General features: G+C 43.9%; 1 protein-coding gene across 4 annotated transcripts in view; it reads right to left on the reverse strand.

Moving 5' to 3' along the window:
* Positions 1-4,078: 4,078 nt before the first annotated feature.
* The window catches only part of col15a1a (collagen, type XV, alpha 1a), a 79,228-nt gene continuing 70,806 nt past the window's right edge, over positions 4,079-12,500 (reverse strand). For all 4 annotated transcript variants that reach the window (XM_079863890.1, XM_079863889.1, XM_079863888.1 and 1 more), the window contains exon 40: positions 4,079-4,849. In XM_079863890.1, coding sequence (XP_079720016.1) covers positions 4,594-4,849 — 256 coding nt within the window. In that variant the 3' untranslated portion in view covers positions 4,079-4,593. The remainder of the gene's footprint in view (positions 4,850-12,500) is intronic.

Raw genomic sequence — 12,500 nt, forward strand, 5'->3', positions numbered from 1 at the left:
TCAGGGGTCAGACCCATAATTTCCACAACTCCAGCCAGGGGTGTAATATCCCCCGGCCTGTGTCAGGAGGTCCCTCCTGACGGGAATCTCCCACGGGGGGGCCGTCCAGGAGAGTTATCAGATCTGAAAACCAAACTCGGACAGGCCAGCATGGTTCCACCAATAAGATTTGGTCCCCGCCCTAGCGAATTTTCTCTAGAACTCCCGGGAGCAGAGCGATCTGGGGAAATGCGTACAGCTGAATCCTCGGCCAAGGCTGTACCATGGTATCCAGTCCTAGAGGAGCTGGATGAGTGAGGAAAAACAAGAGGGGACAATGTGAGTTCTTTTGTGACGGAAACAGGTCCACGTCCGCCTGCCCGAACTTCCTCCAGGTCGCGGGGTGCAGTCTCTATTGCCCAGGCCTCAGCCCCTGCCTCGACGGGATGTCTGCTCCTATATTTAGATGTCCCGTGATAGAAATTTCTCTCAGCAAGAGAATCCTCCCTTGAGCCCATAGGAGGATCTGATGCACCAGTCTGCACAGAGGGCGCAATCTCAGACCTCCCTGATGGTTATTATACGAGACCATCGACGTATTCTTTCTGTCTTTATTCGTTTATTTCAGGCAATGGCACAAAAAAGTACAAGGTAGACAAAATATAGTTAAATCATATAGTGCAAAAAACCAGAATATACAGTATTCAAATATGATGATCGAATTCTGCCTGAAAGGGAGTGGGAAGAAGACAACTTATTTAATCCCATGTTTTTTCCACAGACCCTGGGTTGAGCGGCCATCCATCACTGCCCCCCTGTCCTGTGCAGGAAGCATCTGTCGACAATATCTTGCACTGACATGGTGTTCCTAACACAGGGCCTTGGGCTAAGAACCAAGCTTTCTTCCACATGACCAAAGAACGAAGGCACCTGTGCATAACCATGATCATGCAAAAAGCTGCCCCTCGGAGAGAACCCCTTGGTTCTGAGCCACCACTGTAGTAGTCTCATGTGCAGCAGGCCAAAAGTTATCATGTTGGACGCTGCCGCCAGGAGCCCTAACAGTCTGTGGACCTGTTTCACAGTGATGTGTTGGCCTACCTTTATTCTGGACACCATGGCCAGAATCGACTCGATACGTGCAGGAGACAACTGTGCCCGCATCGTGACCGAGTCACACACTACTCCTAAATATGTCGTCCATTGAACAGGAGTGAGCATGCTCCTCTTCACGTTGAGCCTCAGCCCCAAGCGCTTCATGTGGTCGAGCAGGACATCTCGATTCTGCCATCTCCTGAGACTGTGCTAGTATTATCCAGTCATCTATGTGGTTGAAAACTCTTATGCCTTGGAGTCTGAGTGGTGCCAGGGCTGCGTCCATACATTTCGTGAAGGTGCGTGGGGATAATGCTAGGTCAAACGGAAGAACATAATATTGGTACGCTTTGCCCCCAAAAGCGAACTGCAGGAACTTCCTGTGTTCTGGTAGGATGGAAATATGGAAATACACATTCCTTTAGATCTTTAGATCAGTCCTCGAACTTGATTTGGCTCACGATAAGAGGGATCGTCAGCATCTTGAACTTGAATCTCCTTAGAGACTGGTTCAGCTGTCGAAGATCTATAATGGGACATAAACCCTCCTTCCTTTTTTAGAACTATAAAGTACCGGCTGTAGAACCCGATGTTTCTCTCTGTGAGATCTATGGCCTCCTTCACCAGAAGAGACTGAACTTCCTGCTCCATGACTTGCACCCGTTCAGAGCCCACCACTGTTTCGAGAATTCCTTTGAAATTCGGTGAGCGGGACCCGAACTGAAGTCTGTACCCTTTGTGAATGGTGCGCACCACCCACTGAGATATATTGGGTAGCACTTCCCAGGCTTGCAGAAAATTTACTAGCGAAACCAACCTCTCAAGGCTGGTGTTCAGTGAATTTTGAAGAGCAGCTTCGGTGTCCTGAAGCGAATTCCTGGCAGGAACTAATCAAATTAATTTTTCTACAGGCCTCTCTATGGAGAACGGCCTCCCCACGACCGCTAGCTTGATGAGCGGAAGTTAAGGATTGTGTTCATCGGAACTCGTTGGGCCCCGAAGCGCTGTGGGCGGCGGGGTAATCAAATCGATTTCTTGAGAGCTCCGCGAAGGAGTGGGTGTAATCTGCTCTACCCCAGGAGGGGCGCACTCAGAGACCAGATCTGACCACCAGGACCTCGTTCCCGAAGCCCGTTTTGTCAGAATAACGGTCCTCAAATCCGTTTTTGAGGAGGCCGTCCCCTTGGTAGTGCGGAGATACAAATCAGTGGCTCTTTTCAGCTCTTTAATATCTTCGGTGTCAATCTTCCCCCCATCTAAATCTCCCAGCAGGTCGGCTTGGTAGGCTTGTAAAATAGCCATGGTGTGGAGGGAAGCACCTGCCTGACCTGCTGCCATGTACGCTTTGCCGACCAAAGAAGATGTTATGCGGCATGGTTTGGAGGGCAATGCCGGGGCTTTTAATTAGAATGCAGCGTCTGGTGACAAACAAGCTGACAATGTCTCCTTTATCTTGCGCATAGGACCATAACCGCTTTGTTTCTGCCCCACTAATGATGCATAATGATGTGCTGTGGGACTAGAAAGCCTGGTTGAATATGGTTTATTCCAGGATCTCAACACCTCTGTATGGAGACCCTGGAAAAATGGTAAGCCAACGGGAGGTTGTGGTGCAGACTGCAGGAAACTCTCATCTAGCTTGCTTTTTGACTGCACTTCCTGCTTCTCGTCCGGCCATTCAATGTTCAACCTGGCCGCGGCACAAGTTATCACCTCCAGTAACTCCTCATACTGTGGTGATTGGGCTGGCGAATCACCCAAATCACCAACTTCGACACTGAGCACATCAACTTCCTCAGAAGAAGATAAGCCCAGCATCAAACCCTCTAGAGCTAGCAGTGAGTACAGGAGCTAGCGGATGAGGGCTGAGAAAGGGCCAAAGCCGTCTCATACCCCTCCCCTAGCTCCATCTGTGATCCCCATGAGTGAAGCCCCCGGGTTGCTGGCTGACAACAGCTGTGATGCCGGCTCCTTTATAGCTTCCGCATTCAGCCGGCACACGTCACGGGATGATGTTGCACCAATCAAGATTGCACATGTGACTTCAGGAGCACTGATGCTGAAGGGATTCTCCAAAGTGTTGTCAAAGGAACGATTCGAGCGCCATCTTCTGTTCCTCTTTTAGATAAAAAGCCAAGTCTAACTCGCTCATTGTAGCGGCCAAAGCCGTTTCAAACAACTGGTGTTCATCCAGAGCCATCTTGCAATGTTTACTAATGACTTCGAAGTCACAGCGCTGTCGTCATCTCGCCTCTGGCCCGCCTATATCAGATAACCCAATGTGATTGGTGCAGCTCGGATACAAGGGCATATTTAATGAGCATCATTACTCGACGCCAGAGTAAACTCACTGAGCAAATTCAACTTGTGCTCTCGGGAGAACTCTGGACGTAGTTCTAGGGTAGTTGTTTACACAAAACACAGTAAGTTATAATTTGTAAACTATAACTGTGGTAACTCCATGTCCATTTTTATATGCAAAACTGTTACCCAATCACAACAGTGAGTGTTTACTTCCAATTCCTGAATGAGACATGCCCATCAAAACAGTGTTTCAAAGAGAGGGCCGAAAACTGGGTAGAAAATAGCTTATTGCTTCTAAATTAGGATGTTTTTAAAAAATCTTGATCACATTATACAATTTTAAGAAAACAAAATTCCTGACCCCTTTAAAGCTGTGACCTCTTAAAGTGACTGTTTATGATTTTTCCCACAACATTCCACTGTGAGGGGAAAAACAGTCATACTGTTGGTAAGTGTGTGTTGGTGTGTGTGTCAGTGCAAACCCTGAAAAACAAGCCCAACTTGTGCCAGCTCCTCTGGACGTCTGTGTTCGTGTTCAGGAGGTGCAAACTTTCCCAATAAACACTGTTTCTGTGAGTGCTTCAAGCTTTCCCACCAATGACGTATCCAGAACATTTGTTCATAAATAGACAACTTTCACATCTGAGTTCAGCACAGGTCATCATATCAAAATAAATAATAATAACACACAAAGATAGAATTTGGAAAAAAAATGTTTTATTCAACAGACAATAAACACTTGATTTGCTTTTTAAAAAATCTATAAAAAAGGTGATTTGATTGTGATCTGAACTTGTTAAAACAGATGCAAGGTCTAAAAACTGTTTCATGACAATAAAAAAATTAATGATAATTAATTTCAACAGTTAAATTACATATTTATCAATGACATTTTTTAATCATGTGCGGTCACTGTATAAATAAAACACTGAAATTAAATTAAATACAAACAGAATAAAAAAACAAATAAATGACATGATAAAAAAGTTTTTTTTTTTTTTGAAAATCAACACCAAAAATACGATTTGAAAAGTACAGTGCATGAAAATGTCATGGAGAGGGCCGATGTCCCCGGTCCAACGCTGGGATTTGGCCAATAAACACGTTACATTCTAGAACGACGGCTTGGGTTGGACTGAACGTTCATGTGTGGCTGGAGTTCATGTCGTCTCTGTCCACACTAACACAGTTTCTGCTGTGAAAGGCTTCAGTATCTCAGTATCTGTAATGGCCTCTTCTGTACTGGTGGCTGGTCTGGAGCTCTCGGAGGGTTCTGTGCTCGTGGCTGGTCTCGATGCACAGGACGATGAACAGGTTGGAGCAGCTTCGGGTCTGCTGGTTCAGTAATCCGCTGTAGAGGAACGAGGCCTGACCCGTGATGGCCATGTCTCCAGCTCTCCAGGACTCACAGTTCAGAGCGTCCAGTCGCTTTCCTCTCTCTGAAGAGCCGTGCCACACCGCCTTCTGAGGCCTGAACACACACACACACACGAGCATAACTCAAGACATGAATGGCTTCAAATATCTCAAAACGCTCTCAGGAACATTTCCTGATCCCAAATAGTTGGACTAGTCCTGTATCACGAGGCTGCTATACAGTAGTGACATTAATGTGTGTATTTGCTTTAAGCTCATGTACAATACTGTTCAAAAGTTTGGGGACAGTAAGGTTTTTAAATAATAATAATACTTTCATTCAGTAAGGAAGCATTAAATTGCTAAAAAGTGACAGTAAAGACATTTTTGTCATGACAACTCTCGGGGTATTTGGCATGGTAATAGATATGCAATGTTAATGTATTCAGTCTTGGCAGAATAGATCTGCTACGCTGCTGCTGTTATTGCTGCTGTTATTACTGCTACTGTTATTGCTGCTGCTGTTATTGCTGCTGCTGCTGTTATTGCTGCTGCTGTTATTACTGCTGCTGTTATTGCTACTGCTGTTATTACTGCTGCTGTTATTGCTACTGCTGTTATTGCTGCTGTTATTACTGCTGCAGTTATTACTGCTGCTTCTGTTATTGCTGCTGCTGTTATTACTGCTGCTGTTATTGCTACTGCTGTTATTACTGCTGCTGTTATTGCTACTGCTGTTATTGCTGCTGTTATTACTGCTGCTGTTATTGCTGCTGCTGTTATTGCTGCTGTTATTGCTGCTGCTGTTATTACTGCTGCTTCTGTTATTGCTGCTGCTGTTATTACTGCTGCTGTTATTGCTACTGCTGTTATTACTGCTGCTGTTATTGCTACTGCTGTTATTGCTGCTGTTATTACTGCTGCTGTTATTGCTGCTGCTGTTATTGCTGCTGCTGTTATTACTGCTGCTTCTGTTATTGCTGCTGCTGTTATTACTGCTGCTGTTATTGCTACTGCTGTTTCTTACTGCTGCTGTTATTGCTACTGCTGTTATTGCTGCTGTTATTGCTGCTGCTCCTGTTATTGCTGCTGTTATTACTGCTGCTGTTATTGCTGCTGCTGTTATTGCTGCTGTTATTGCTGCTGTTGTTATTGTTGCTGCTGTTATTGCTGCTGTTGTTATTGTTGCTGCTGTTATTGCTGCTGTTGTTACTGCTGCTGCTCCTGTTATTGCAGTTGCTGTTATTGCTGCTACTGTTATTGCTGCTGCTGTTATTACTGCTGCTGTTATTGCTGCTACTGTTATTACTGCTGCTGTTATTGCTACTGCTGTTATTGCTGCTGTTATTGCTGCTGCTGTTATTGCTGCTACTGTTATTACTGCTGCTGTTATTGCTGTTGCTGTTATTGCTGCTGCTGTTATTGCTGCTGCTGTTATTGCTGCTGCTGCTATTGTTATTGCAGTTGCTGTTGTTATTGCTGCTGCTGTTATTGCTGCTGCTGTTATTGCTGCTGCTGCTGCTGCTACTGTTATTGCAGTTGCTGTTGTTTTTGCTGCTGCTGTTATTGCTGCTGCTATTACTGCTGCTGTTATTGCTGCTGCTGTTATTACTGCTGCTTCTGTTATTGCTGCTGCTGTTATTACTGCTGCTGTTATTGCTACTGCTGTTTCTTACTGCTGCTGTTATTGCTACTGCTGTTATTGCTGCTGTTATTGCTGCTGCTATTGCTGCTGTTATTACTGCTGCTGTTATTGCTGCTGCTGTTACTGCTGCTGTTATTATTGTTGCTGCTGTTATTGCTGCTGTTGTTATTGTTGCTGCTGTTGCTGCTGTTGCTGCTGCTGTTATTACTGCTGCTGTTATTGCTGCTGCTGTTATTGCTACTGCTGTTATTGCTGCTGTTATTACTGCTGCTGTTATTGCTGCTGTTGTTATTGTTGCTGCTGTTGCTGCTGATATTGCTGCTGTTATTGCTACTGCTGTTATTGCTGCTGTTATTACTGCTGCTGTTATTGCTGCTACTGTTATTACTGCTGCTGTTATTGCTGTTGCTGTTATTGCTGCTGTTATTGCTGCTGCTGCTACTGTTATTGCAGTTGCTGTTGTTGTTATTGCTGCTGCTGTTATTGCTGCTGCTGTTATTGCTGCTGCTGCTGCTATTATTGCAGTTGCTGTTGTTATTGCTGCTGCTGTTATTGCTGCTGCTGTTATTGCTGCTGTTATTGCTGCTGCTGTTATTGCTGCTGCTATTACTGCTGCTGTTATTGCTACTGCTGTTATTGCTGCTGTTATTACTGCTGCTGTTATTGCTGCTGCTGTTATTGCTACTGCTGTTATTGCTGCTGTTATTACTGCTGCTGTTATTGCTGCTGTTGTTATTGTTGCTGCTGTTGCTGCTGATATTGCTGCTGTTATTACTGCTGCTGTTATTGGTGCTGCTACTGTTATTGCATTTGCTGCTGTTATTGCAGTTGCTGCTGTTATTGCTGCTGCTGTTATTGCTGCTGCTGTCATTACTGCTGCTGTTATTGCTGCTGTTATTGCTGCTGCTGCTGTTGCTGCTATTACTGCTGCTGTTATTGCTGCTGCTGTTATTGCTGCTGTTATTGCTGCTGCTGTTATTGCTGCTGCTGTTGTTATTGTTGCTGCTGTTATTGCTGCTGTTGTTATTGTTGTTGCTGTTATTGCTGCTGTTGTTACTGCTGCTGTTATTGCTGCTGCTCCTGTTATTGCAGTTGCTGTTATTGCTGCTACTGTTATTGCTGCTGCTGCTGTTATTACTGCTGCTGTTATTGCTGCTACTGTTATTACTGCTGCTGTTATTGCTACTGCTGTTATTGCTGCTGTTATTACTGCTGCTGTTATTGCTGCTACTGTTATTACTGCTGCTGTTATTGCTGTTGCTGTTATTGCTGCTGTTATTGCTGCTGCTGTTGTTATTGCTGCTGCTGCTGCTACTGTTATTGCAGTTGCTGTTGTTATTGCTGCTGCTGTTATTGCTGCTGCTGTTATTGCAGTTGCTGTTATTGCTGCTGCTGTTATAGCTGCTGCTGTTATTGCTGCTGCTATTACTGCTGCTGTTATTGCTGCTGTTATTGCTGCTGCTGTTATTACTGCTGCTTCTGTTATTGCTGCTGCTGTAATTACTGCTGCTGTTATTGCTACTGCTGTTTCTTACTGCTGCTGTTATTGCTACTGCTGTTATTGCTGCTGTTATTGTTGCTGCTATTGCTGCTGTTATTACTGCTGCTGTTATTGCTGCTGCTGTTACTGCTGCTGTTATTGCTGCTGTTGTTATTGTTGCTGCTGTTATTGCTGCTGTTGTTATTGTTGCTGCTGTTATTGCTGCTGCTGTTATTGCTGCTGTTGTTACTGCTCCTGTTATTGCTGCTGCTCCTGTTATTGCAGTTGCTGTTATTGCTGCTACTGTTATTGCTGCTGCTGCTGCTGCTGCTGTTATTACTGCTGCTGTTATTGCTGCTACTGTTATTACTGCTGCTGTTATTGCTACTGCTGTTATTGCTGCTGTTATTACTGCTGCTGTTATTGCTGCTACTGTTATTACTGCTGCTGTTATTGCTGCTGCTGTTATTGCTGCTGCTGTTATTGCTGCTACTGTTATTGCTGCTGCTGCTGCTGCTGCTATTATTGCAGTTGCTGTTGTTATTGCTGCTGCTGTTATTGCTGCTGCTATTACTGCTGCTGTTATTGCTGCTGCTGTTATTACTGCTGCTGTTATTGCTACTGCTGTTATTGCTACTGCTGTTATTACTGCTGCTGTTATTGCTGCTGCTGTTATTGCTACTGCTGTTATTGCTGCTGTTATTACTGCTGCTGTTATTGCTGCTGTTGTTATTGTTGCTGCTGCTATTATTGCAGTTGCTGTTGTTATTGCTGCTGCTGTTATTGCTGCTGCTATTACTGCTGCTGTTATTGCTGCTGCTGCTGCTGCTGTTATTGCTACTGCTGTTATTGCTGCTGCTGTTATTGCTGCTGCTGTCATTACTGCTGCTGTTATTGCTGCTGCTATTAAAGCTGCTGTTATTGCTGCTGCTGTTATTGCTGCTGCTGCTGTTGCTGCTATTACTGCTGCTGTTATTGCTGCTGCTGCTGTTATTGCTACTGCTGTTATTGCTGCTGCTGCTGCTGTTATTACTGCTGCTGTTATTGCTGCTGCTTTTATTGCTGCTGCTGTTATTGCTGCTGCTATTACTGCTGCTGTTATTGCTGCTGCTGCTGCTGCTGTTATTGCTACTGCTGTTATTGCTGCTGCTGTTATTGCTGCTGCTGTCATTACTGCTGCTGTTATTGCTGCTGCTATTAAAGCTGCTGTTATTGCTGCTGCTGTTATTGCTGCTGCTGCTGTTGCTGCTATTACTGCTGCTGTTATTGCTACTGCTGTTATTGCTGCTGCTGCTGCTGCTGCTGCTGTTATTGCTACTGCTGTTATTGCTGCTGCTGCTGCTGTTATTACTGCTGCTGTTATTGCTGCTGCTTTTATTGCTGCTGCTGTTATTGCTGCTGCTATTACTGCTGCTGTTATTGCTGCTGCTGCTGCTGCTGTTATTGCTACTGCTGTTGTTGCTGCTGCTGTTATTGCTGCTGCTGTCATTACTGCTGCTGTTATTGCTGCTGCTATTAAAGCTGCTGTTATTGCTGCTGCTGTTATTGCTGCTGCTGCTGTTGCTGCTATTACTGCTGCTGTTATTGCTACTGCTGTTATTGCTGCTGCTGCTGCTGCTGTTATTACTGCTGCTGTTATTGCTGCTGCTTTTATTGCTGCTGCTGTTATTACTGCTGCTGTTATTGCTACTGCTGTTATTGCTGCTACTGTTATTGCTGATACTGTTATTGCTGCTGTTATTACTGCTGCTGCTGCTGTTATTACTGCTGCTGCTGTTATTGCTGCTGCTTTTATTGCTGCTGCTGTTATTACTGCTGCTGTTATTACTACTGCTGTTATTGCTGCTACTGTTATTGCTGATACTGTTATTGCTGCTGTTATTACTGCTGCTGTTATTGCTGCTGCTGTTATTGCTGATACTGTTATTGCTACTGCTGTTATTGCTGCTGCTGTTATTGCTGCTACTGTTATTGCTGCTGCTGCTATTATTACTGCTGCTGTTAATTATAGGTACTGATTTAGCTGCTGCTGCTGCTGCTATTACTGCTGCTGTTATTGCTGCTGTTGTTATTGCTGCTGCTGTTATTGCTGCTGCTGTTGATTATATGTACTGCTGTTGATTTTGATGATGCTGCTGTTATTGCTGCTGCAGCTGTTATTGCTGCTGCTTGTATTGCTGCTGATTTTATTGCTGTTGCTGTTATTGCTGCTACTGTTGATTATAGGTACTGCTGTTGATTTTTCTGATGCTGCTGTTATTACTGCTGCTGCTGTTATTGCTGCTGCTTTTATTGCTGCTGCTGTTATTGCTGCTGATGTTATTACTGCTGCTGTTATTGCTGCTGCTGTTATTGCTCCTACTGTTATTGCTACTGCTGTTATTGCTGCTGCTGTTGATTATAGGTACTGCTGTTGATTTTGCTGATGCTGCTGTTATTACTGCTGCTGCTGTTATTGCTGCTGCTTTTATTGCTGCTACTGTTATTGCTACTGCTGTTATTGCTACTGCTGTTAGTGCTGCTGCTGCTGCTGCTGTTATTACTGCTGCTGTTATTGCTGCTGCTGTAATTGCTGCTGCTGTTATTGCTACTGCTGTTATTGCTGCTGCTGTTATTGCTGCTACTGTTATTGCTACTGCTGTTATTGCTGCTGCTGTTATTGCTGCTGCTGTTATTGCTACTGCTGTTATTGCTGCTGCTGTTATTGCTACTGCTGTTATTGCTGCTGCTGTTATTGCTGCTGCTGTTATTGCTACTGCTGTTATTGCTGCTGCTGTTATTGCTGCTGCTGTTATTGTTGCTGCTGTTATTGCTGCTACTGTTATTGCTACTGCTGTTATTGCTGCTGCTGTTATTGCTGCTGCTGTTATTGCTGCTGCTGCTGCTGTTATTACTGCTGCTGTTATTGCTGCTACTGTTATTGCTGCTACTGTTATTGCTGCTGCTGTTATTGTTGCTGCTGTTATTGCTGCTACTGTTATTGCTACTGCTGTTATTGCTGCTGCTGTTATTGCTGCTGCTGTTATTGCTGCTGCTGCTGTTATTGCTGCTGCTGTTATTGCTGCTACTGTTATTGCTACTGCTGTTATTGCTGCTGCTATTATTGCTGCTACTGTTATTGCTACTGCTGTTATTGCTGCTGCTATTATTGCTGCTGCTGTTATTGCTGCTGCTGTTACTGCTACTGCTGTTATTGCTGCTGCTATTATTGCTACTGCTGTTATTGCTGCTGCTGTTATTGGCAAGGCAAGGCAAGGCAAGGCAAGTTTATTTATATAGCACATTTCATACACAATGGCAATTCAAAGTGCTTTACATAGAAGAAATTAAAATAATAAAAGAAATAAGAATAATTAAAACAGTTTAGAAAAATAGAATAAAATACAGTACAAACATTCGGACGAACAGTGGCACAGTGCTCATTCAGTAAATGCATAGCTAAACAGATGTGTTTTGAGTCTGGATTTGAAAGTGACTACAGTAGGAGCACGTCTGATCTCCTCTGGAAGCTGGTTCCAGCTGCGGCTGGCATAATAGCTAAAAGCGGACTCGCCATGCTTAGAGTGAACCCTTGGTATTTCTAGCTGATATGATCCTAATGATCTGAGTGATCTGTTGGGTTTATATTCTGTGAGCATATCTGCAATGTATTGAGGTCCTAGGCCATTAAATGATTTATATACCAGTAATAATACTTTAAAATCAATCCTAAATTTAACTGGGAGCCAGTGTAAAGACCTGAGGACTGGTGTGATATGTTCATATTTTCTGGTTCTGCTCAGAATCCTGGCGGCAGCGTTCTGTATGAGCTGCAACTGTCTTATGGTCTTTTTGGGAAGGCCAGTGAGGAGTCCATTACAATAATCCACCCTGCTGGTGATGAAAGCATGAACAAGTTTCTCTAAGTCTTGTCTGGAAACAAAGCATCTAATTCTTGCAATATTTTTCAGATGATAGTATGCTGATTTAGTTATTGCTTTGACATGACTACTGAAACTAAGGTCTGACTCTAGTGACACACCGAGATTCCTGACTTGATTTTTAGTTGTTTGACCCCTAGAGTGAAGGTATTGCTGCTGCTGTTATTGCTGCTGCTGCTGTTATTGCTGCTGCTGTTATTGCTGCTACTGTTATTGCTACTGCTGTTATTGCTGCTGCTATTATTGCTGCTACTGTTATTGCTACTGCTGTTATTGCTGCTGCTATTATTGCTGCTGCTGTTATTGCTGCTACTGTTACTGCTACTGCTGTTATTGCTGCTGCTATTATTGCTGCTACTGTTATTGCTGCTACTGTTATTGCTGCTACTATTATTGCTGCTACTATTATTGCTGCTGTTGTTGCTGCTGCTATTATTACTGCTGCTGTTGATTATAGGTACTGCTGTTGATTTAGCTGCTGATGCTGATCAGTTGTGCCCTATAGAGAATCAGCCCGTGCTATCTAGAGTTTCATGACAGAACTTTGTATTTATAATTTTGTAAAAGATTCTATTTCAAATAAATGCTGTTGTTTTGAACTTTCTATTCATCAAAGAATGGCTGATGGAAGAGCAGAAAGTTATTAAACCTGTTAGGATAACCTTAATTCAATATTGTGATGAAGCTTCAGCAATTATCGTGATATGGAAATCTGATACGT

The sequence above is a fragment of the Squalius cephalus genome (genome assembly GCF_949319135.1).
Source record: "Squalius cephalus genome assembly, chromosome: 25".
NCBI classification, from domain to species: Eukaryota; Metazoa; Chordata; class Actinopteri; order Cypriniformes; family Leuciscidae; genus Squalius; species Squalius cephalus.